Below are 25768 nucleotides of genomic sequence, written 5' to 3'. Positions count from 1 at the left end.
GGTCAGAGAGGGGGGAGAAAAAAAGACTTTTCGTCTTTAACTTCCACTCATTGACGTAAGCTAAGGATGCTGTGACCTTATGGGACGCTGTAATGGAAAGATGCTGAGGAAGATGATAATCTAAAACACTCGGCGATTTCCTCTCCGTCTGTTCATCTGCCCAGATTTCAAAGTCAAGGTTACCGCAGCCCCGAGAGCTTGTAATATCTTGCAGTCAGGCGGATACATGATTTTCAGTGTATACTGGTTTACTGTGGTCAAATGTATTATACATATTTCCCCCATGTCATCACTCCGCCTTTGCTCCGTAACCTTAAAGTTTCCGTACTTCATCACCTCCCAGCAGCTGGTGGGTTGAACTGGATGATCTATTGCAGTCCAATTTGTCACCTTTCAAGGTGTAAATGTTTTCTAAAGCCATACATCACGCAAGCATGAAAACTCTGTGTACTTAATGTGGAAACGCAGGAGACCAAATCTGGTATTGATACTTGTACCATGTTTGGTTGAAGGGTTCATTTAGAGTTCAATAAGGTTTTGCCAGGGGAAAAACATGACTTCATGCTATTTCCATAATCAGAATGTACTAGATACTGGATAAATGTCATACCGTATATCTCACAGACATCAATGAGTGCCTGCTGCCCGGGATCTGTAAGAACGCCGAGTGCCTCAACACCAGGGGAAGCTACAGGTGCACATGTAAACTGGGCTACATGTTAGACGCCGCCAGGAGTCACTGTGTCTGTAAGTGCTGCTCAGAACGACACGTTACTGTATCATCCAAGCTGTTCTTATGTGTTGCATTGGTTCACATGATGGCATCAACTCTCTCCTCAGCTGACAAGGCCGTGTCAGACCAGAGGGCGCTGTGCTACCGATCGGTGTCAGCCGGCACGTGCTCTCTACCACTTGCTCAGCACATTACCAAACAGATCTGCTGCTGCAGCCGGGTGGGCAAGGCCTGGGGCGCCGGGTGTGACCGCTGCCCTCTGCCAGGAACAGGTACAGTCAAAAAGTCACTCTGTTGCTGCTGCTGCAGCTGCATGTGTCTGAATTCTCCTCCTCACGGCTTAGCGCACCCATCCATCTGCAAACTTAACCATCCGTATCTGGTTTTTACTGTACTTGCTGAAGAGCTATCCGCTGGGTTAAACACTTTTGCAGATATAAAATGTCACATGTAATCTCATGCAAGGCTGAGCAGTGATAGTGAAAGCATAGGCAGGCAGAGAATCTTTACCACTTAGACACCATTTTGCTCTGTGCTGCAAGGCATGTAAAGCGGTTCAAAATAACCAAATATGTTTGGAGTGGAAAAGGACCAAAAACATAACAGTTTTCATATTTTGGAGGCTACATAATAGTGGGAGTCAGTCTTGTGTTATCACTCCAACCTCCAGAGAGAAACCCCACTAATAGACCGGCAAAACTTCACAGCAGAAATAAATAGCTTGGCCAAGTGAAACATGGGAAGTAGTTGTCATCTTTTTTTTTTTTTTCTTTTTTTTTTTCATACCGATCTAATCTTCAAAGTCTCTGAGAGAAACAGGCTGGTTTTATGGAGTGTCTGTACTGGCCAGTGATTCATGGGGATTGTCATAGATCAGATATCAGAGACACAGACCTCCATGGTGCTGCTCAGCCAGCACTGACACAGTACACAGACACACACACAGCCTCTGATTATTTCGGACGCTGGCTTTTGTATGGCCCTGACAAGCTGTTAGAGCCGTGTTCAGAACGGAGCAGCCAGGGGCCTGTTTCTTGTGACTCGGAGGTAACAGGAGCCCACTGACTTTCATTCCACATTTAATTCTCTGATGTGGCTCCTGGTCATATAGAGCCCTATTTCCCTCCACTTTAAATTCATCATTCAGTAGCTTATCGTATCCACATTTCCTGCATTTACACAAGCATTTACAGCGACCACATATCTGTCATTACTCGTATCTCTATTCCAGACTCTTTTGGCGTAGGGTTGCTGGTTTCAGGTCAGGTAGGGGACACGGTGCTTCTCACTTGTAATGGATTCACCATCGCTGAGGTTTGTTGGGCTCGGACACAAAGAGGTGCAGTCTCCCTCCTTTTAAGTAACCAGCCAATCCTCCATTAGCCTCTCGCTCACACGCCTCTACGCAGAGGGGTTCAAAGGTCAGTCGGTATTACATGATCTTCTACTTCCCTCACTGGAGTGGTTGTGTCTGTTTGTTTGCAGTAACGCCCCCCCCCCCCCCCCCCCCCATCTCCCCAAACCCCCTCTCTGGTCGCCCTCTGTGACAGCTGTCATTGGCTTGCCAGCTCACGAGTTCCGCGGCAATGGCCGAAACCCGACTCCCCCCCCCCCCCATTCACAGCGCACAGTAAAGCACAGCATGCTCAACATAACAGTATTACACGGGTGGCTTATGGTATTGCTGTGAACATCAGACAGAAATATGAGCTGCAATTACACTCTGGCAGCGTTTGACATTAGTTTTAGGAGGCGGCGAGCACGATACGGAGGCGATGTTTTCTATGGCTCATTGTTCGCTGATGTGTTTCCTTCTCTGCAGACCATTTCAAGGAGATCTGCCCAGCTGGTCACGGATACACCTACTCGCGCTCTGACGTGCAGATTTCTTTCAGACAGCTGGAACAAGAGGATCTGCAGAGCACGAGAGTATCATGGGAGGAGCAGAGTCCCTCTTACCCTCAGCCTCCCTCCTCGCAGCCCTCGCTGCTGTTCCCCGGCAGGCCGCACATCCCCGTCTACCCACAGGTACCGCAGGTGCCCCAATACCCCGAGTACCCTGAGACACCGGGAGCACCTCAGCCCCCTCAGACTCCACATCAGCCTCTGCATCCGTCTCATCCAGTCGGAGAGACACCTCCACAGCCAGAAGGTGAGAATAAAAGGCTCGGTGCAGGAAACCTCTGCCAAGTTGTCTTTTAGGTTGATAAATGTTTACGAAGAGATGAAAAGCCATTGCTGCTGAATGTTCTGTACATATTATGCACTTAAGCTTCAGAGTTATCCAAACATGGTATTCACTTAACCACTTGAATATTTTTACCACTACCCATGACATAAACAATGCGGGGCGGCAGAAGGATTGCGCAATATGGACGTTTGTAAATGGGATTAGCTTCTTTTTTAAGAATCCAAACATCAACAGGATGTTTTGAGCTCCACAAATAAATGCTCAGTCCAACCCCGAACATATTCGGAGGAGTATTCATGTTCGCCATCCATCAACGTGAAAACCTCCTGTGAGCATCACAGCAATGCACACAAGTAATCCACATTGGCCATACATCTAAATCCGCGGGATTTTCTGCAAATGTATCTTCCTGATTTAATGCTTGTGAGATTCTTTGCTGGCACAGCTCGGACATTTTGATTTATGTCAGTAGACAATTCCGTAAATATTTAGGGATTTTCGTCTTCATTATCAGAGATATCTATTTCCTCGTCTGTCTTTGCATTTTTCTCAGCCAGTCGTCTGCACTGCTTTTATGATATAGCTTTCTCGCTCTGGCTTAGAGGATGAATGTGCCATAAGCTTTGTTTTATTAGAATCACAGACCTCCAAAGCTGCAAGTCTAGTGCTTAGAGAGAACACAGGTTTTTTTTGTGTATGTTGTTTGTGGACAGTAACTGTGCTTGTTAATATGAACTGAATGTCAACTTTTGCTACTGATAAATTTTTCCTCTTCTCTCTCTTCTCTGTCTGGTGGCAGATGTGGAAATTCTGAGCCCGGTAAGTTTTCCCTTCCCGTCTTGGCCTGGGAAATGTTTGTCTTAAGACGATATACTCTAGCTATCTCAGCTGGAGAGTTTGTTTTGATTATATAACATATTCAGACCACATTTTTGTAGATAAACACTCCTAATTGGCACTAAATATGACGACAAAAACATAGACACTGTATGAATATGAATATGAACGCGGTGATGAAAAATACAAGTAAAATCTTCTTTTGACAGTATAATATTTGCTTGTTTTTCAGCCAGCTGTTGTGACTGAATCACCGAAATATCCAGGTATTTTTTTTTGTTGGCTTCACTTACATAGATCATATAACTACATGTTCAACTACATGTTTTTTTGTTTTTTTTTGCATGTCTAACCTTAAAGGAAAATAATAGTTTCAGTCAGGCTAAGACATATGATGTGTTTTCTATAAATTGTTCACTCCTGCGCAGCAGTGGCCGTCTCAGTCTTTGTCTGCTTTGCCGTCACGCCAGTGAAAACATTGACATTAAAATCTGAAGGTTCCCTTCATTCATTAACTCTGCTTGATTTATTTTGGTCATTGTGGTGTTTTTAGTCCCAGAGAAAGAGGAGTAGATCATTTTTATACAGCTTCCCAGTGAGTGACAGCTAAGGAAGTTGTAGTTGGGGAAAACAAGCAGTGTTATGGTAGTGGTGGAGACTGATAATTTATTTCGTGAGACAGTGTTAATGGTTCCATGTATTCATTCCCTCTTCACAGAGCCTTCTCCAGACTCGTCCATCACCGACCTGAGTCCAGATTCAAGGGACACGACCCAACCAGACTCAGTCACAGGTGAAAAACATGACTTACACATATCAAAAAACATGAATATAAAATAGAAACACTGAAAAAAGTGAGTGACAAGCGCAATTTGTGTAGAATTGGTCTTTAAAACATAAACATTTATTTTGGGGGGGGCATTTTGCATTTTTATTATTGATATATAGAAAAGATAGACAGGAAAGTCAAGCCTGTGTGTTACACAGTGTACCAGGTGAGCCAGGACTTGAGGATTAGCAGGACTTACATATAAAATAAACATGCATCCAAATGAGTCCACACAATGCTGACAAGCCTATCAGCAGCATGTCTAATTCACTGTATACTGTAATAAATCATTTCTGTGCTGGATATGTACTGATGTATTTATACCAGCAGTGGCTGGTTTGCCAGAGGTGAAGAGGGGAGAAACCCCAGTGATGGAGTAGTGGCAGAGCCGATGGCAGGAAAACCTTGGTAGCATTCAAGGAAAGTTTGATGCTCCAGATAAAAAGAAACTTGGTTTTCAGAGGAAGGATTATAGTCTAAAAGAGAAATTAGTCAACAACAAAGACAAACACGACACTTGCCCTCTCCAGGCCTTGCTCTGTCTGCAGCAGCTATAACCACTGAAGCTCATTCTGACTGCAGCCTCCTTCGACAGCAGTAATCAAACCAAAACTTGCACATGCCAGAGTGCGTTAAGCACCAAAACCAAAATCTTCCAGGTGCCTCATTCCCTGAAGTAAACAACAATTATCATAAAGCTGCACAGAACTGAGCAAGCCTTGAGGTATATAATTGTATATTAACTGTAAATGACGAAATCACTGTCAGAACAGAGTAAAATATGGACAACAGAATGAAATATATGGAAATAACTGCTGTAAACCAGGTTATAAAAATACAAAAAACTGATGTAAATCAGGTTATTACACTGGATGCAAATCTAAAATCACCAGGTGGGTATGGGGCTGTAAGACAACCATGCGTAAGAACAGCATGAAACTGAATTCTTCATTTTTTATGTTCTCTGTCAACTGCTGGCAGACAGCGGCATTTCTCATGAGGCATTTTTGCAGGCTGACCCAGAGTAAAGCTGTGGAGAGCTTGTATTATGCTTTTATTTGACCCCTTTTCTCAAAGCCAAGTTGGCTTGAAGATGCGGCACAGCACAGAGGGTGAGAGGGCGAAAAACCAAGAAAGAGTGTGCCTCTTGGAAGGGGGAAGCTATCCTGAGCGGACAGAGGCCAGATTTATGACAAATCCAGGAAGGAGGGAAGAGGGTGAAAATGAGTGCGTGTGATAGAGAGAGTGAAGTGAAGCACAATTGGAAGGTTAAGGAGGTGAGGAGAATTTACAATAATCCTATAGAAAAAGACATTTTGTAGTTAGTATTTTCCTCTCCGGGGTCCTTGTGCAGTGTCTTTGTTTTAGCACAGTCCATTTGGATGGAAAAAGTCAAGAACAACACTAATGTCAGGCTCTACTGTGCATGACCTGTTTCTCGTCGACCCTTTGTAAGCTCTCCATACCACCTGTTAGAACACTATGGTGCTGTAAAACCTGTCCTCTCATCCAAGACCCCGCCTATAAAACAGCAAGATGGGTTCCAACGGAGAACAACATGTGTTCCTGGAATGCGCTTTTTTTTTCTCTCTCTTTCTTTCTTTCTTTTTTTTTTTACAGTGTCTGTAGTGTTGTGTAACGTTAGGTCACAAATATCCTCGTCTGCTCCCTGAGTAATGACTGTGCACATCTCTGTGTGGCTTTTCTTTAAGGTGTCGACACGTGTGCCACCACCCCCACCATCTGTGGTAACGGGAGGTGTATTCCTGTGCAGACCGGCTACACCTGCCACTGTGACCCGGGATTCAAGCTCAGCGCGCTGCAGACCAACTGCATCGGTGAGAAAACGATGGGAGAAAGAAAGAGAGAGAGAGAGTGAGAGGGGGGGAGAGGCCGGGTAATGGTGGGACACTCTGAGAAAGGGAGGGGCGTAGAGTCACACACACTGACACCACAGGCCCCAGCGGTTCTGTCTATCATCATCTCAGTGCAAGCGAGTCTTCAACACCAAACATTACACGGCACAGAAGCCTTGAGAAATTAAGTGAGCCAGAATGAAAAGGATCCGTTTGTTTATGTTGACCTGTTCCTTGATGCTTGACAACAGTGAACAAGGCGTCCAAAGAGCTGCCACGGTGCCGTGATCCCTTACCTCACATTGAAGGCCTTGGCTCAAGCCTCTGCTCCACCCGACTGGGCTCAGGCCCATCACTGAGGAATGCCTGTATAGTAGAGGAGCAGGGGCCTGGAAAGTGCACGGTCTCTGCTGGGGAAATGGAACTTCAATATGGAAGTCGCATTCAACCTTTTTTACTCACCCTCCTCTGTCTCTGTCTCCCTTCGCAGATGTGAATGAGTGTGACGAAGACCCATGTGAAGGGAAGGGCCGCTGCGTAAACAGTTACGGCTCCTACACCTGTCAGTGCCACAGCGGTTACAGCCAGGTGATCACCCAGAACAGGAAGTTCTGTCAAGGTGAGACCCAGCCCAAGAAAAACTTTGCAAAAGATATAATGTTTCCAGTGAATGAAAGTCACCATTTTGAACTCGGTGTTAGAGTGCCGCAAGTTCTCGTCTGTCAGCACTGTTCATTTAAAAAGCATCCTGCCCTAATTAATGCTGTGGAACACAATAGTCACTTTCTTTTCCGTTCTCCTTGGTTCTCATTCAAACTGGCAGACATTAATGAGTGCAGCATGCCCAACAAGTGCCAGAATGGCAAATGTGTCAACACAGAAGGATCTTACACCTGTGAATGCAGCAGTGGCTTCGCCAAGTCCTGGAGAGGCCTATGCGAAGGTGACATACACGCACAAGCACCTACGCACACAGTCCACTTCTTATAAGAGCACGATCCTAGCCAGACCTGTTTGTTTGCTGCCATGAGTTAATGTGTAGCCCGGTAACAAAACACATGTATTTTCCTCCAGCCAAAGCCAGGAGGAGAACTATGAGAAAGCTATGCTCAGTTCGTGACAGAGCGATGTGTGTTTGTATATGTTAGCATTTAGGGCCTTACTGTAGACCCATTCCTCCATGCATGTGTGGACATTGTTTCAGTAACAACTAATTCGAATGATTATTTTCATGTCCCACCTTTTCCCTGAGCAGACGTCGACGAGTGCAGGGATCCCAGCTCCTGCCCCGACGGCATGTGTGTCAACACTCCCGGCTCCTTCCAGTGCCAGGCCTGTGGGCCGGGCTTCAGGCCCCTCGGTGAAAGATGTGTGGGTAAGGCAACCCCACACCCAATCAATGTACCACCACCACCGCTACCCAGAGTTCCCAAGTTGGGGTTTTCCCTCTTACGCCATAAAAGCTTCCTGTTTTAGGTAGCATTTACGTAGATGAAACTGCAGCTCCTTGGTTGGCATCACCAGAAATAACCCAAGGCGTCATGGCAAAGAGCTCTGCCATTAAAGACCTGTTGACAGTCTGTGATGCAGCACAGTTCACCTAATAACACAAGTTGGATTTGTTTCACTCGGCTTTTCGCACAAAGGGACTTTAACTGTTGATGTGCGCATAATTTTACAGTACTGATTTTGTTTTATGCCTCAAGAGTTCATATTAGACGTTCGGTGTGGGCCACTACTGAAACCACTGTGAGTGTGGGCGTAGCGAGCGTCAACCCTCCGCCCTCTCCGTCCATTCACTGTTTCCACGTATGATATATCAGCTTCTCCACCCAGCAGCCTCCGCATATCCCCATTATTGTTTAAACACATTCACCGTGTTATTGCTGATCTTTCGATATCACTGGCCCCCGTAAAAAGATTGTTTATAATACTTCAATTTGGGAGAGTCAAAATATTTTCTCTTGGCCACAGCCTTGAACAAACAGCGTATTATTGTTGGAGAGCTCCGGCCACTGTGCTCTTGGGCCCGGCAGAGGCCAGCACGGCTTCATTACCGCTGCTTAGCTAGGTGAGAGGAGTGAGCAGTCACAGGAGATGTATGAGGAGGTCAGGCGGTCAATTCCCCGCAGCGACGGGGTCTCGACACGCAAACAAATTCTCTCACTCACCCATAGTGTTGCTGCGGTCCACTGTAAAACTCTTACCGCTGATTATTAGCTTTGAATACACAAATGGCCAACAAACTGCATTTGATGTGTGTTTTTTGAGCTAACACGCTAGCAGCTCCCAGCCTGAGGGTTACATAACAGCCTGACTGGTGTTAGTTACCACATCCCCTCTTTAAGACCGTGTGCCCCTTCTAATTTGTTTGGAAATCTAAGCTCCTGGAATAAGGGTTCCAGAAATGTGAAAGTCTAAACGACCGAACGAGGACAGAAAAATACGGAAATCAGCTTTAATAGCGCTGTGGAGGTTTTTCTAATCGATTTCTCACTGATGCCCTCGTTTCATGTCTCATGATTTCCTGGCCTCCAAAGAAAACACCACCGCAGCTACTTTCTGTTTGTCAGTCCACTAGAGTTATTCACTCCCCCGTACATCTGTGGTGTATAAATAGTAACTTAGAGGAACCTGGTAAATGAGGGATAACTCTGGAGGTAAATATTTTCACTCCGAACATCCACACAGGCAGCACTAACAGCCCTGCAGTATACGTCTGGCGCTATGGGAGTCACATAAAACAGCAACATGAGCGCCGGGTTTCCAGTATTTGCTTCAGTCAATTGACGGTAGCTCAGTAGTTTGGGCCCAATTGGCCGAATCGTGGATAAGCCTAATTGCTGGTGTGATAGAGAAAACAGCTCCATTCCCTTGTCAAGGCTTATCGTGGAGGCCTGAGAGATGCCGGATGATTGCAGAAACAAGCATTGGGCCACACTGACAGACGTCTGGCAGTGCCCACGGCTAGGCAAACAAAACCCAGTCTGTGGCTCTCTCGCTGTGTTTTCACTGTGTGAGCTCTGTTTCAGAGTCTCTATCACCTCTCAGTAACGTCCTCTCCCCACCTCCTTTGTAGACAAATACTTTTCCTTCCTCTCCCCCTTTCCCTTCCTCTTTTACTGTCTCCCTCTCCGTCTCTCACACTCACATAATCGGACCTCAGTTGCCTTCTCTCTCTGCACCTTCATGAAACCTGAAAAACTTGCCATTGTTAACACTTGATAAATTCCACTATAAAACATTATTTCTGCATGAGGTTTTCCACATAATTCCTGGGTCAACTGTTCTGACTCATGAAGTGGAAAAGACAGCTACTGCTGTAAATAGTAAAAGCCCTTCATGAATGAGGTTTGGGTCTGTGCACTGATGTAATTTAACGACCGCTGTTTGCACACTAATTACGCTGTGATTGTTTCCCCTTTACTGCTGTAATGTGCTGATGCAGCCCTTAGTTTGTATATAGGTCTTCATTGTTGTGCTCTATATCTTAATGGTGTCTCCTGCTGCCATTAAGAGGCTTTAACCACAGGGATCAACAACCTTGCATCTTACATTTAATCTAATGTTTAAAGGTCGGTTCTTCCAAATTAAAAAATAACACTTAGTGGAACCAATTAGCCCTGCGGGTCAACACTTTCAAGGTGTAGAGGTTCTTTTTCTCAGAGCTCTGGGAGATTGTGTTTGTGGAGTTCACAACATTTAAAACTCACATGTAGATTAGAAGTAACAGCGCTGTCTGCTATGTTTCGAATAGTCTCTCAGATCTGCTAACTGTGATTTCTTTCAATAACACACACTGTATCCAGGACATCGATATGTTGCCCTTGGCTGCTTGATACGTAATTTTTCTATGTTTTGTTTAATCACTGTGTAACTGCGGCAGATAAAACCTACAGTAAGATCATAACATGTGTCCTGTCCTGATCCCTTCTCTCCTCAGATGTAAACGAGTGCCTGAACCACACTTTGTGCGGCCCCGGTAGGTGTGTCAACACTGAGGGCTCCTATAGGTGCAACTGTTTCCAAGGCTACAAACTCTCCACGGACAACATTTGCCAGGGTAACCATCTGTCAGAAGATCAGTCAAGAACTTATTAAAGTCCCATTTCAAAGTATTAGCTCTGTGAATAGTTCTCCACAGTGCTACTACAGAAGCCTTGCGGCACCATTGAAGCTTCATAAAGAGGCTACAAAGAGTTTGCAGTTATCTTTATTTTCTGAGGCCCCCTTTTTTTATCCCCTGTATCTTCCCTCCAGATGTGGACGAGTGTGTGCTCCCGGGAGTCTGCCTCCACGGCCGCTGTGTCAATCTGGACGGCACCCACAAATGCACCTGTAACCATGGCTACCAAGTCACCTCAGACAGCAAAGCTTGTGAAGGTCTGCAAAGGATTATCTATGTAGGGTGTAACTCATCACTGCATACTCTGCGCGTGGAGCTCTCTCGACAGCAGCATAATGTCTGCAAATTATTTCTTTTTGTTAGATGTCAATGAGTGCGCAACTGGTAATGCGTGCCCTGCGGGAATTTGCATCAACACAGCAGGTTCCTACACTTGCCAGAACTGCAGGCCTGGGTTTGGACCATCTGTCGATGGACTGAGATGTGAAGGTAGGAAATATGCTGTCTAATGATTTCCACCGAACTGCAGTTTTGATTTGAAAGATAGTCATGAATTGTTTGCCCATCTGTGGTGAATTTTGTGTTTGCTTTATTTTTTTCTCGTCAGATGTGGATGAGTGTGCCCAGGCTGACTTGTGTCTAGGCGGTGTGTGCGCCAACACAGAGGGATCCTACACCTGCACCAGGTGTAAAGCTGGCTACAGAGTGTCCCAAGACCGGCAGAGGTGTGAAGGTAAATCCACACAGCATTAATCTCTCCTGCTGTTTCCACCATCTAATGACTCACTCAACACATCTGGGCAGTTTGTCAACTCGCCATTAAACCTCCTGTGCTATGCGACTGAATTCCCTCCACGTGTTATTCAGTCTTGTAGCGGTGCCTGTGCTGATGTGCACGTGTTTCTCTCAGATATTGACGAGTGCCAGTCCCTGTCTACCTGTGCCAACGGGATCTGTCTAAACTCAGAAGGCTCTTACACCTGTGAGAATTGCCCTACAGGGTACAAGGTATCATATGACGGCGAGCTTTGTGAAGGTTAGTTCATCATTACACACCATTCCTCCGAAAGGAGCTGCATATCATCACATGTGTCTAGAATTCAGGTTCATGGAACCAACACTGGTGCTGAAAGTGTTTTTGTTTTTTTTACTTCCTTTGTGAGTTTGGATCTTTTCCTCTTGGCTGTTTAGACATCCCAGACCTGCAGAGAATATCTAACAATGTGTGTTGTTTCACGCCAGATATTGATGAGTGCGCGCTGCCCACTACCTGCCCCCAGGGAACATGTACAAACACAGAGGGCTCGTTCACTTGTATCATCTGTCAGCCTGGCTTCAGAGTCTCTGAAGATGGACAACAGTGTGATGGTGAGGCTTTTGGCTGGTGTTTGTGCAGGAATGTGCTTTGTTGTTTTTGTATGCTTGAGCACATGTGTGTGTGTGTGTGTGTGTGTGTGTAGCGTCTTCTATTCAAGCATGCCAGATCATGCTTTAATACCCATCAAAGCTGCGGTTAAGGGTGAATGTGCCAGCGCTGTGGAACATGTTCCCCAGCTGGGTTAGGTTGTATGTAAACAGCATCAGGTGTGACAGCTTGGACTAAAAGCCCCTTCATCTGTGCTCAAAATCCCAAAATACTCCTTCTAGACATCACATCATAGCTGGATCCTGGACCCCTCCGCCTCTGGCACCGCTCATTTAATCCTTGCTCAACACAATGAGACACCGGCCCTCAAATAGAACTAGATGATGTCAGGCGAATGTCCTGCAGATAGCTCAGCTAAAAAGACAGAGGTGTCGACATTTATAATTCCATGTTCCAGTGATTACTGATCTAACTGATTACAACTGGCGGCCTTTATTTATTTGAAGCCAGAGATGATAATCTGTGCTATGATGTGTGTGTGTATCTCTGCCCAGATGTGGATGAGTGCTCGGTGGCTAACGTGTGCCCAGGCCAGCTGTGCTCGAACAACCCGGGATCCTACACCTGCGAGAGCTGTGGAGCTGGCATGCAACTGACTGAGGATGGTTACAGCTGTGAGGGTAAGACTCAGTATGTAGCTAATCCCCCACCTGACTTAGGATAGCTTAAGCTGCCACTATGGTGAACAGTGGACCAAAGTTACAGTAGGCCACAGCAAAAGAGGACCATGTTAGGCCGAGAACATGATTACAGAAAATCTTTACAACACTCTGTAATTTGCCGTGACATGATTTATGAGATCAATGCAGTGAAATGGCCGCTTTGACGAATCCAGGGAGGTTAGATCTGTCATGACTTCATGGGAAGGAGAAAAGGAATGATTATTTAAATGGATTCAAACGCGGCCTCAGTTAGTCATATATACCGCGGTGTGTTTTTCAATGGAAGTGTGGATCTAGCCCGAGAGGAAGATCCCCCACTGATATGTGTCTTTACGCTGGGAAAAAGTTTTACAAAACAAGCAAGAGTCCAAGTCGGCCTCTGATAGGATTTTAATGGATGTCTCTGATGCCATGGAAAATATTAAGGGCTTAATTTGAAATGAAGTCAGCCACTCCCCTGCCTTCCATGTACTGCAGCGAGCTCGCCCTGTTGAACTCGCTCTGTTCACCCAAAGGCAAAACCGAGCCGTCTCAATCACTTAACAATGGCCCGCACTCTTTTCTCCGTAAGAAATACAATCTGTACCGGCTCAAGGAATTTCCAATGATCACATAACAGCGAGGCAGTGACTGTTTGTAGATACAGTAATTATACGCCACCTGTAATAGCTTGCTGTTTTGGATTCAGTGACCATCCTGCATACTTATCTTTCCACTCTTTTTAATAAAACACTGTCAGTGCAATCTAATAAAGACGGCTTTTCTTACCCTGCTGGGCTGAGTCACACGCAGCCTTTAACAATTTTTAACAGATAAGAGAGTGAATTATCAAAAAGTGGACTCTTAAGAGGTCCCTTTACTTAATGCGATAACCTATCGCCAGCCTTATCCTCCTCTTCTCCTGTCTCTCAGACATCGATGAGTGCCAGACCCCAGGTGTGTGCCCCACGGGTGTTTGCACCAACACAGAGGGCTCCTTCTCCTGCACGTCCTGCGACCCAGGCTTCGCGCTGGCACCCGACGGGCTCTTATGTGAAGGTACTAGTGCAGTGGGGTGGTTTCGCTGCGGCCACTGAAATTTACGATGGCTGCATGCGCAATCCATTTCACATTTCACAGTCATCTGTTCCAGAGCAGCTATAGTAAGAACAAGTCATTGCCCGCTGATGTAGATGATGCATGGCTTTTTTCTGATATTGTTCACTGTGGTTCTGGAAGCTCTTCATCCATATGACAAGACTCTGTGATTTACAGCTGGTGGGGATGTGTCATGGTGGTGACGTCTGTGTTTGTGTCAATACAGATGTGAACGAATGTGAGGATTCTGGCCTGTGTCACAGAGGCCAGTGCACCAACAGTGTCGGTTCATATAGCTGCTCCTGCCCTGCTGGTCTGGAGCTGGGGGATGGGACGTCCTGCAGAGGTAGCCTATATATAAATTCATATATATACATTTGCACTGTGGATCATGTGACACACACACACAACATAGCATTAGTGGTTAACCGCTTCCAGTGGCTTACCTCATATTGGCATCTTGACACAGCTGTGCGTGTATGTTTGTGCTTGTGTGTGACAGATATCAATGAGTGTTTAACCATAGCGGGAATCTGTGGAGAAGGGAACTGTCTAAACACTGATGGCTCCTACTCATGCATCTGCCCTGATGGATATACCACCATCGACGGAGGGACCGGCTGCCAAGGTGCAATAACACACATGAACAGTAACAGCACTGGGAAATGATTTTTCAGATGAATTTTATGAGCTTTGTGTAATTGGGTGAGGCAGAGTCAAAATTGGAGAAAGTTGGTAATAATGTAATAATGGTTTTTTAGCACATACTGGTCAAGTCATTTTACAGTAACCTTGTTGGCTTGGACACGTTTCTTCATTCAGCGCAGGCAGCCTGACAGACAGTGAGTGTCCTCGCCTCGCCATGCTGCCCCGGGTGCTGAGGCCAAGCATGGGACCCCTGGCATGGGTGCTCTGGCTAGCCTTTCTGTGTAATGGACCATGTCCTCATCAACTGTCTCAGCTCACTCGTTCTCAGCTCGGACATCAGTTTGATGTTATTCCAGCCGCACCCAGTGACCCTCTGGTCACAGCGATTGGTGGTGGGGGTGAGGGGGTGTAGCTTGATCATCAGCAAAAGGAACTTTTCTTTTCAACATACCAGAGCATTTTCTGTCATAATACATGAAATAACTTTGGCTAGGATGCCAGAATTGGATCAGTGTTGTTTCTGGTGGGTAAGAGGTGAAGTTAATTAAATAGAGGGGATGTCTGGCAGTGAAATACCCTGCGTATCCTGTCATGATGTGATGCAGGTACTGTTGGATCTCTAGGTCCAGAACCCTTTTTAAAAAGCTGAAGGTAAGAGAAGCCTCTGGTCCCTCCTTGCACAGGGACATTCCTCCACTGAGGCTTTGGCCTTGGAGCGCCTTAGAGATTGTCCGTAGACTCTGTGTAAACTGCCCAGCCTGCATCAGGTACTTTGGCAGCTTGCCACAACAAATACAGAGCTCTAATTATCCTATAAATCAGCAGTTGTCGTATATTTTCTAGCAGCCTGCCATCGTGTGTACAGTGCTGACACAATGAAAGCCAGACCCCTCTGACATGCGCCTGCAGGGGAAGGTGAAGGGAAGATGAGGGTATGTGAGTTTGTGGGAATGAAAGCGGGGTTTAGTCAGGTGAGGCCAAAACGATGCTTGGCCTCAAACTGGCCGGTCTTGTATAAAAACAGAACATGCATAATAACGGTCTGACAGCAGACTGAAACACATCTATCCTTAATCCAAATCATCAAGTTGTGCCATAGACTTGCTCTGCCTTTCAGTATGGCCTTTGAAGTCCTTGACTTGACTCCAAAGATATCCCGTCACAGCATATTTATGTGTTTACTTATAGTCTGGAGCAATGATTTTTTTCCCTCTCTCTATCTTTTGCAAATGGGTGTTTACCTTGTCGTCTCCGAAAAGATTCCTCAGATTATCGAAGGTTGGAGAAGGAAGACAGCCTTTGATTAATTTCCCCCTCTGCTTTTCCTGCCTTTCCCCCACCTTTCACCCCGGGTCCAAGCACTTAACATGTTATGTTGTAATGCCGCAATTACCCACCAATCTACAGGTAATCAAGCATATAGCGTTCATTATTAATTCTTATGCGTCGGAGGGAAATGTTCTCAGCCTGAACAGCTGAGGTTGAGTTTGTTCCTCCCCTTGTTTCCTGTTTGCCAGTACACCCATAAGTGCTCCAAATGGCCCATGCATCTTGTGTTCAGACAAGCGCTTGATTAGACATTCTTTTTGTGATACTTATGAAAAGGAGTGGTGTTCCCTGTGGATCTAATGAAGACAGAGGATATATGGAGATATTTAAGGATAATCAATATGTAAGGAATCCCAATCTGCCCCCCCCCCCCAATTATCTCTCTTAATTAGCCCGTCTTGCTTTTCTTTACCTTAGATATGGATGAATGCAGTAAAGACAACGTGTGCATTCGGGGAGAGTGTCTCAACACCGCCGGCTCTTTCCTGTGCTTGTGTGAGACTGGCTTCAAGTTCAACGCAGACACCGCCGACTGTGAAGGTAAGAGAGAGCACAGATCATCCTGTTGCGTGTGCCGTAGTGATGATTGACCCCCGTACTCTGCCCTGACGTTTCCTCTCTCCGAGTCAACCAGCATGTCAGCGTTAGCTGTTTGATCGTCATGCTGCGTTTCAGCTCGACCGTGCAGTTGGATATGATTGATTATCTATAGCCAGTTTGGAAGCGGCTCCAGTGAAAGCATCCAAGCCTGGCTTCGAGTTTTTTTTCTTCCCTCCGTGGCTTCAGGACTATAAGGGGTGCCTGGATTACGTGGCTGGAGCCCTGAACTTCCTCTCTCCCTAGGGAGGCATGAATGACCCCATTGTGAGCAGGAGGTGTTTTCTCCCTCTGGAACATCTCCCTTTAGCTCCTTCACAAGTTCTTTAGTTGCTGTGATAATATTGTTCTTGGCCACTCCTGTTGCCTGCTGCGTTTACTGAGGACAGCTACACCACAGGCCCCCTGGCCGACTCCTGCTGCACAGCCATTACACTGGAAGCAGAGGAGCAGCGGAGGGAATGATACTGTGTGTGCGCGGGGGTGCGTGCGTCCAGCGACAGTGTCTGATTGCACATGTGGTTGCGTTTGTGCCTCTGTTTGTCAGTCACTAACCAACATCTGTCTCTGTCTTTCTCTCTCTGTCTCTCTTTCCACAGACCAGGATGAGTGCAAAGAGTTTGGAGGCTCGGTGTGTGGTACCTGGCGCTGCGAGAACACCATCGGCTCCTACCGATGCTTCATGGGCTGCCAGCCAGGACTTGAGGGAGAGGACGCCACAGACTGCGGTGAGTGGTCAGACCACATGTAGTTAAAAGACTAACACACAAAATTATGCTCAGAAAACGTGGAGCCCAACTGTCTTCAGGCTCCAGAGACTGACCCTACCTATTCTGGTAGCATACTACGTGTTCCCTAATTCAATTCATTTACCATTTGGGCTGTAGTTAAAGATAGACAGAGAGAGAATAGAGCGTAGCCTCAAATCAACTCGCCACTCCACATACTCTCCCTCCTCGCACAGATAATGATATCTGGTTGGCGCGCAGACACAAAGGGGCCGACGTGAATCAAAAGCTATCAGGTTCTCCAAGTCCCCCCCCTGCGCCAGAGACCAGGGAGGGAGATGAGGAGAAGTGGCCCCTGAAATTGGGGCACTTTAGAAAGAAGAGTGCACTGTCACTGTAGGCAGTGTGTGAGGCCAGCAGCTGATAATAGTCTCATCCTCCCAGCAACGGAGCTAATGGAGTGGCTCTGGCAGAGACACAAGGTGGAACCTGATCGCGGCGGTTCTCCCCTTTGAGAGGGGATACCATTGTCAGGCCGGCTTATATGGTCCCTTTACCTCTTTGTACCCCTCTGTGGACGAGCCCGGTCACCCGCCTTGGCTGGCCAGGATTGTAATTATTCTACATCTGGGCCCACAACTGGCCAATATCAACAGACACAGCTCCATGACCTCCAGAATACATGGAGCCTTACTGTGTGTTTACTGGCAGGATTAGACACCTTGGGTTTGAGATATTAATGTGGTTTGTTGCACAACGATGTGAGTTTATCCTTCTTTATTTTCTGGTGCCGCGTTGCTTCTTCGTTGCTCTCACAGAACCATAAAACAACAAGTCGGGATTATGAGAGACAAAAACAAAAGGCCAAATATTTTGCTCTTATGAAGACGGCATCCAAACAGTCATCGGAGAGTGACAGGCCAAGAGGGGAAAGTAGTCTGAGAGCATCCGATTGGAATGATGCATTGGACTAAAGCCGGAAGCCGTGGGTGTTTGCGGGTGATTTTCTGTGTATGTAAGCAAGCACGCGTGTGTGTGTGTGTGTGTGTGTGTGTGTGTGTGTGTGTGTGTGTGTGTGTGTGTGTATGTGTTCATGTGGTCAGCTGCGGGGTTTTTTGCATCCTTGCTCGTGTGTTTGCGTTAGAGAAAAAGAACCAGAGGCTGTAAGTAACGGTTGTGGAGATTCACCGAGAGTGCGGCGCAGCTTCACATAATTCTCATAACCTCTGGGTTTTTATTGGACGGTCGGCAGATGGAGATCAGGAGAGAATAGGCTTCTGCAGCGCTGATCAGTGACAGATCGGACCTGCGCCCCCCTCCATCACCCTCAATCCCGGCTACGTGCCGCTGACTCTTCGCTGCACTCTATAATGCTGTCTGTCTGGCACCGGCTGAAGGGTTCGGGGGCCTGTAGTGTGATAAGAGCAGATTGAAACCAGCTGCTCACCTCAGCTCCTTAAGAGTCAAAACACATCAGTGTAGTACGTAGTGTTTTGTGATTCAAATATGTGTATTAAAGGACAAAGACTTCCACTGACTTATTATATGATGTATGTCAGACATCATCCTACCTGACGTGTCCTGCTGTGAGGCATGATGAAATCTTTAGGTGGGACCCGATTCAAACAGCTTCACATTGTCCTCCATGGCGTCACAAAACTCCCAGCTCGACATGTTTGTGCGGTTGCCCAGATATGACCACGTCTGACCATCATTCTCCCCCCTCACCTCCCCCCCCCCCCCCCCCCCCCCGTTGCTATGTTGCGCCGCCAGCTGTTCGTGTTTTCACTTCGACCCCACAACAAAACGCTCACACAGCTCCAGCATTGACTCAAGAGCTCCAGTTCGAGAAAACCGAGCCCTGTTACCCTCAGAAGCCCGACACTACACACAATAGTGGCTTGTTTCACCTCACGATGGGGAAGTTGCGGGAGATGCTGCCGTCACCCCAATAAAAGTCCAGGGAGGGAGCTCCATTACTCCGGGGCATTTTTGTCTGCTTGTAAAAATCATCAAATATTTAAGAAGAGGCCAGACGCTGTAATTTGCCGTTTCTGCGAGGGGCGTTGTTTTATTTTTACTCACCGGCCTTTTTCGAAGGGGCAGCGGTTGTCTTTGGCTCTGGTCGCAGCGCTCGTTTAGATTTAGAGCCCATGATACAAAAGGGAAAAACAGGGTTTTTTTCCGCAGCAGCGCCTCAGCCACAACTGTGCTGTGAGGACTTGCACTCAGCACTGCCGTGTTACTGTACACAGGGGTACGTGCGTTTGTGTGTGTGTGTGTGTGTGTATTCCCAAGTTATTGTTTTTAGCTTTAACTCACCATCGTGCTCATAAATTCCCTCAAGCCATGCCTTGTCTTTAATAAGACTTGCCCGAGGGCGGAAATTGTCTGTGGTCACACTCTTGCCAACCTCCCGCCCCTGTAAACGTATAGAAATCTGAAGACTTTACCATGTGTGTGTGTGATTGCTTATGCTGTCGTGCAGATGTCAGATGATTTTTTTTTTTTCCACGCACAGTGTGACAGGTTCACCTCCAAAGTCAGGTTATAGATGTAAAGTCAGATAAAGCATGTTAACATGCTTCACTGAAAACAAATACCTCACCTCATCTTTGTCCAGTGGCTTGTGAAGTAACCTGGGCCATATGGCTCCAATCACACAGAGGGGTTGCCCAGAGAATATGGGAGAGGTGTGGGCTGCAGAGGGTGAGCCAGCAGTCACCGATTCCTATATTCATGCTGCCTGGCTGCCACCATGTGCTCTGGATTAACACGTGGCACAGAGACCAACACTTAACCCCCGTCTGTCCGCTCCCCTCAATCCTGGGTCAGACCATTAGCATTGGTGCCTATTGCGCCCGGGTCGCCCCAGCTCCTCTCATCTCAGCTCAACTCCTCAGCCCTCGTCCCCCGCCTCACCTCTTCCCTGTGGGTAATTTACGGCGCTGCATGTGTCCTAACGTTACTCATTGTTGCATGGAAAGTCTTAAGAAAGGCGATCCCATGTCCTGCTGGTGTGAGACAAGCTCTTGGTGGAGTTATCTCATTTTTGTGTTATTCATTTTTTTCCACAAATCATTAGAGCTGTGTGTGATGAGCACGCTGACTCTCTCCGCTTGGATGACAGATGTGAAAGGCTGGTCAAGCAGCGCTGCTACTAAAACACAAACCAGAGTCAGATAGACGATAAAAAAAACAAAAAAAAACAAAGGCCATTAAAATTGTTTTGGTCTCGATGCTCTCATTCCTCTCTGGGATGATACTTTGATTGCATCTCATCACAACATGTGGTTTGCAAAAGATTTTGTTCCACGTTACACATGAATGAAAAGCGGCCTGCAGACACTGATTATTTCATATATTAGCAGAAAGCTTTCATCGCCTTCCTCTCAGACCTCCCAGCTGGCGGCCGCTGTCATTCCAACATTCCTAACTCCACTTTAAGTGCTTCACACTTGAGGAAACGTTCCTCAAACTCTTGATACACAATACCCCTTCACCTTACTGAGTATAGTTGATAGAGCTTTGGGAATATGCTTCTCGGCATCTTACTCCCCAGCTGCAAAATGCAAATCCGATGGGTTGGCGGTTTCAGTATGTGTCCATCCATTCTCTCCCTCTGTGATCTTGCAGCCATTTGAGCCCACAAGTCTATTCTAGCAATTTTGCTCCTTTTTAGCATTTTCCCGTGAAAGGTTTTTTTTTTTTTTTTTTTTTTACAAATGACAAAGACAATTTTGTCTCTGCATTTTTATTAGCTTGTGGGAGCCCCCTGTCTCTGACCCCAGAGGCATGTTAGAGAAGTAGCCAAGTCAGGACAGGACGAGTCCCCCAGCAAGCCTGAGAAAGCAGTTGTCTGTGTTGGAGGGGAAGACAGGGCCCTGGCCAAGGCAACAGTTCAAATCAAATCAATTCGGTTGTGGTTTGCCTGGCCTTCTCCCTTCCTTCCTTCAATGGATATAACCTTTATGAGAGCTCAGAGGCAAAATAAAAACTGCTTTATACAACATATGAATGACAGTGCATCAGTTTGTCTTAAGTGAGCAGACGTGTCCAGAATGAGCTTTACAAATACGAGGCTGTTAAGCATCACAGATCAAATTGTAATTTCATTATTCAGGTTGTTGCGGTATTATTGTCTGAGTTTTTTTCCATATTTGAAACAGGTCTTCCTGTTTTTCTAAAACTTGCAGTCACTCCAGTGGAGTTACTATTAGTCATGGAAACTCTGAATGGAACGACCATGGAGGGTTGTTATGAAACCTAAAAGTCAACAAAATCATGCTCATGATAAAACAGACATAGTGGTGTGTCCTCTAATTTCATCAGTGCAGTTCATATCAAATGATAAGCCTGTCTGTCATAATATTCCCCACTTGACTTTCAGTAAATATACAAACACTGACTCAGTGGAACTATAACACTGGCTAAAGAGGGTTTTTTTAACTATGTTTTTTTTTTTAAATCTCTAAACGGAAAAGAACAAGATGCAGTTTCTCACAAAATTTATCTTGAAAAGACGTGACACAGTGGAACAAAGGAGTGGGCCAGTTTGTCTTACTTTAAAACAAGCAAGTTCTCACTAAAATACACAGTTCAGTGGAGCCAGTTGTGTGAACACTGACTGGTGGCACGTCTTCACTGACCAGAGGACAAATTCACGTGACTAAAGTGTGATCGTTAATGTCTCTGACTGTTTTTTAAACAATTATAATCAGACCTGCCCTCCAGCAGTATCAGTCTTTGGCCTCTCTGCTGCACTCGAGACGCCAAGAAATACTAAATCGTGTATGTCAGAAATTGCTAACAAATGTTGCCTTTAGACAGTGAGTGGTAGAGAATCAGCAGTGCTGTTACATGGTCCAGTGTTAACTGTCTCCATATTCACGTCTCTCCCTCTCTCTCTTTCTCCATACTCACTGACATACCTTGCTCCACTGGGTTTATTAAACTTGCTTTATGATTTACTGCCATGCAAAGAAGGGACTGTTACGAGCTGCCGCCTGCCACATTTGATTACCAACTACCATTTTGGGCCTAAAGTCAAATCTTGCAGTGGTGCCACAATCCTTTCAAAGGAGCGTTTTAATTTTGAAGGACATCTAAAACAGACACATCAAACAGATTACAATGGAAAGCGGTTGCTGCCAGAGCGCTGTCAAAAACCTCTTCATAACACATCTGAACTTTCAACCATCTTTCTCCAGCTGCTTGTAAAGTGTCTGGGAGAATGCTGAATGCTGGCTGCAGGCTGTAAACTCCTGCGTTGCTTACATTTTGCCAATGTCCCAGTGACCTAAGTGTCACTTCTCACTCCATTAACACAACCAAAAAAACATTCCCTCGCAGCTTTCCAGATCCCACTACGTCCAGAAAGTCTGCGCTGACGCCGAGGGGACGTCTCCCCGAATTAACTGGGCGAACACCACAGTTTGAAAAGCCTCTTAATGAATTGTCTAATCTCCGCACTGTGTCTAACATGTTATGATGGAAGTGATTTCTGTTGTTATTGTAAGGTCAGAATGGTAGTGGTGTTTATTTTGGAGAAGCAGCGGTGTGTTTACTGAGGCAGTTTGAGTGTCTATTGTGCAGACTGACACTGTAAATATTAACGTTTCGCTCACCTCTCTGTGTGCGCAGATATTGATGAGTGCGTCAATGAAACCATCTGTGGGAACCACGGCTTCTGCGAGAACACAGATGGCTCCTTCCACTGCCAGTGTGACCAAGGCTACACCAACCCACCGGGAGACATGACCAGATGTGTTGGTGTGTAACTGCTCTCCAACAAATATTCTTGAGCAATAAGCGAAAGGATGAATCTGCTGGTATTTTCTAGTTCCATGAAAACAACAAAATCACTGATGAACTCACCCTACTTAATATTTTCAGTGCAGCCAAATCCTAATGCATCATTGTTGCTTAAAAACTATAATGACCTCCCAACGCACTGTCCTCTTTAAAGAAATCATCCAGATTTTTATTCTTCATAAAAAGAATAATAAATTTGTATTTATTTGAGGCCAATTTTGAGATCAGGGATTGTTTTTGGAGAGAGAAACACTGAGAGACATAACAACATATTGTTGGTGGAGGTCTTTTTGTCAAAAAAATGGAGAAAATCATCAGGCCATGTCATTTGTACTGCATTTAGCATGCAGGATATCACAGGACCATTGATTGGGCAAATATGTCTTCTTCATATACATTACTTACTTAATAAAGGAATGTATATTTGTAATTCACTTCTTTTTCAATAGATATGAATGCAATAATGATAAATATGGTTATTTCATCCCTGTCCCTTTACATGACCTTTCCTTGACCAGACTAAGCACATTCCTATGTGGACGCACCCGATCCTTTAGCGATCTCACGCCCTCCTCTCCTGTCTTTTCGCAGACGTGAACGAGTGCGAGATGGGCCCAGCGCTGTGCGGGGGGGCCCTGTGTGAGAACGCCGATGGCAGCTTCCTGTGCATCTGCCCCAACGACAATGAGGAATTTGATCCCATCACCAGCCAGTGTCGCTCCCTGGGTAATAGAGCAAGACCAGCACTCACAGTGACTCACAGGACTTAATTCTCCATCCCATCATTGGGAGACGGAGTTTTCCCTGATTTAATGAGCCGTCTTTCATTATCCAAACAACAAGGGTGACGAGGTGGACATAACTTACTCCACGTCTCTTAGAGAATCTTTTGACCTGGCTCTTTCCATTTGTTTTATACGCTAGAGTTATGGTTGGGTGGGCTGCCTACAAAAATTTGCACTAGCCTAATCCTTCAGACAAGTGAAGTAACTTCTCCAGGAGAGCCAAGCAAATGCCCTAAGGCCTTAGTTACTGTAAACCAATTTCACTACCAAGACAAACATGGATAAGGTGTAGTTATTGGCAATTACGGCTAAAGACACATTGCTCGCTTCCTTGTTAAAATGAACTCAAGTGTGGAGGTTATAGATATGCAATATATTGCAATTTCGGAACGACAGAACGAGCCTTTTGAGTCATGGAAATACCACCACCTCTCAGGCTTGATAGGCGTATGTGTACACGAATTGGGCGTATTTACATTATTAAGCGGCGCGCCCTCAGCGGGGATGTTTTTTCTTCTGCCTGGGCACTAAACCCCAGCTATGCCTTTGTGTACCTTTTTGCCACATTCCGCTGTTTGCTTTCGACGTGTGTTAATCAATCATGTGAGAGTGAATGGTGTGTTGACTCACATGCCAGTGTTTCCATTTGGCTAAGCCAGCAGCTTAAGGGTGAAAAGCTTGAGCCCATGCCTTTGGACAAATGAGCAGGCTCAGCAGTGGCAGGCCAGGGTAATGCACTACCTGCTGGAGGCATGTGGACACTCTGATGGATGAAGAGCAGAGGCCACCTGATGCTCTTCGTGTGTGATCCTGCTACTGTGTCAGATCCCGCTGTAAACTTGCTCCATAGACGACCCCATCCCAGGCAGATTTAAGTTCAGACATTTCTATTAGTGCACATTTGCCCTCCTGAACTACAAATCCCTAGAGCTTCCACAGTTCCTTTTTTGTGACCTCTGACCTCTCTGAGCTGAAGAAATACTGTCCTTGTCCATCTACCACAGATGCTGGCCCAAAAGTCCCTCCACAGGTCCCTCCGTCCGCTGCCTCAGCCGAGGAGAGGAAGGAGTGTTACTACAACTTGAATGATGCCAACTTCTGTGACAATGTTTTGTCTCGCAACACCACCAAGCAGGAGTGCTGCTGCACGGTGGGGGCCGGCTGGGGCGACAACTGTGAGATCCACGCCTGCCCTGTCCCAGGAAGAGGTACAACAACAGGCTGATGATCCAAATTGTGACTTCATGACTCTTTTTTCAAAAACTCTTTATGCATTTGACTAATGAAACCATTTCTGATTTCCCAGATGGTTACAACCAGTTGTGTCCTCATGGTAGCGGATTATTACCAGTAACTGTTTCTCCTACACAAGCTCTGGGAGAACAGCAACATTACATAGGTACTCTCCCTTTCATTAATACTAAATTGTGTTATTTATATACTATATTTATATACTTGAAAAAGGTGCAATGTCAGCCCAGGTCTCATTTCTACCTTAAGCAACTTTTAAAGCCAATGTAATGGGATACCTCCATACTTGACCCATTAATGTAACTGAAGTGTTTCCATTTCACCACAAATGAAGTTTTCCTGTCTCTCTTCAGATGCAGACGAGTGTGCAATGTTTGGATCAGACATTTGTAAGAATGGACAGTGTTCAAATCTCTTTTCTACCTATACCTGCTACTGTCGCTCTGGTTTCTACTATGACAACATCCGACTCGAGTGCGTGGGTAAGAAATTACATCTGTTTTTATTTTTTCACCTTTGAAAACATTCATATGGCAGTGAAAAATAAGCTGTACTCTGTACAACCAATATGCCACTTCACTTCACATAATGAATTTCTGCTGATGATTAATGTCTGCCTCTCCTTCTCTGTGTGTTTTTAGATTATGATGAGTGTGCATTTGGAAGTGCCTGCGAGGATGGAGTGTGTGTGAACACGGCCGGGTCTTTCAACTGTTTCTGCAGTCCTCCATTAGTCTTGGACAGCACACGGCGCCGCTGCATTGGCCTCAACACCACAGAGGGTGTGACACACAAAGACACACTCACACACACATTTGTTTCTTTATGGATTTCAAGAGATTTAAAAATGTGATGATGGGCGTCACGATGAGTCAGTGA

At 45.9% G+C, this 25768-nt stretch overlaps 1 protein-coding gene across 1 annotated transcript in view; it reads left to right on the top strand.

Moving 5' to 3' along the window:
* LOC311005822 (latent-transforming growth factor beta-binding protein 2-like) overlaps positions 1–25768 on the top strand; it is a gene marked incomplete at its 5' end in the record, with an annotated part of 80904 nt that overhangs the window by 51142 nt on the left and 3994 nt on the right. The window contains 28 exons of the mRNA XM_083998413.1: positions 625–747; positions 841–1005; positions 2556–2885; positions 3724–3743; positions 3994–4027; positions 4480–4554; positions 6303–6428; positions 6937–7065; positions 7270–7389; positions 7702–7821; positions 10390–10509; positions 10707–10829; positions 10936–11061; positions 11180–11305; positions 11483–11608; positions 11815–11940; positions 12493–12618; positions 13573–13698; positions 13964–14083; positions 14240–14365; positions 16132–16254; positions 16911–17039; positions 22683–22811; positions 23445–23579; positions 24643–24846; positions 24945–25037; positions 25243–25371; positions 25531–25671. Of these exons, the coding sequence (XP_083854539.1) occupies positions 625–747; positions 841–1005; positions 2556–2885; positions 3724–3743; positions 3994–4027; positions 4480–4554; positions 6303–6428; positions 6937–7065; positions 7270–7389; positions 7702–7821; positions 10390–10509; positions 10707–10829; positions 10936–11061; positions 11180–11305; positions 11483–11608; positions 11815–11940; positions 12493–12618; positions 13573–13698; positions 13964–14083; positions 14240–14365; positions 16132–16254; positions 16911–17039; positions 22683–22811; positions 23445–23579; positions 24643–24846; positions 24945–25037; positions 25243–25371; positions 25531–25671 (3570 nt within the window). The remainder of the gene's footprint in view (positions 1–624; positions 748–840; positions 1006–2555; positions 2886–3723; positions 3744–3993; positions 4028–4479; positions 4555–6302; positions 6429–6936; positions 7066–7269; positions 7390–7701; positions 7822–10389; positions 10510–10706; positions 10830–10935; positions 11062–11179; positions 11306–11482; positions 11609–11814; positions 11941–12492; positions 12619–13572; positions 13699–13963; positions 14084–14239; positions 14366–16131; positions 16255–16910; positions 17040–22682; positions 22812–23444; positions 23580–24642; positions 24847–24944; positions 25038–25242; positions 25372–25530; positions 25672–25768) is intronic.

This window comes from Trachurus trachurus (assembly GCF_905171665.1).
Source record: "Trachurus trachurus genome assembly, chromosome: 22".
Taxonomy (NCBI): domain Eukaryota; kingdom Metazoa; phylum Chordata; class Actinopteri; order Carangiformes; family Carangidae; genus Trachurus; species Trachurus trachurus.
The sequence above is the reverse complement of the archived record's forward strand: the minus strand, read 5'-3'. Positions and strand labels throughout refer to the sequence as shown.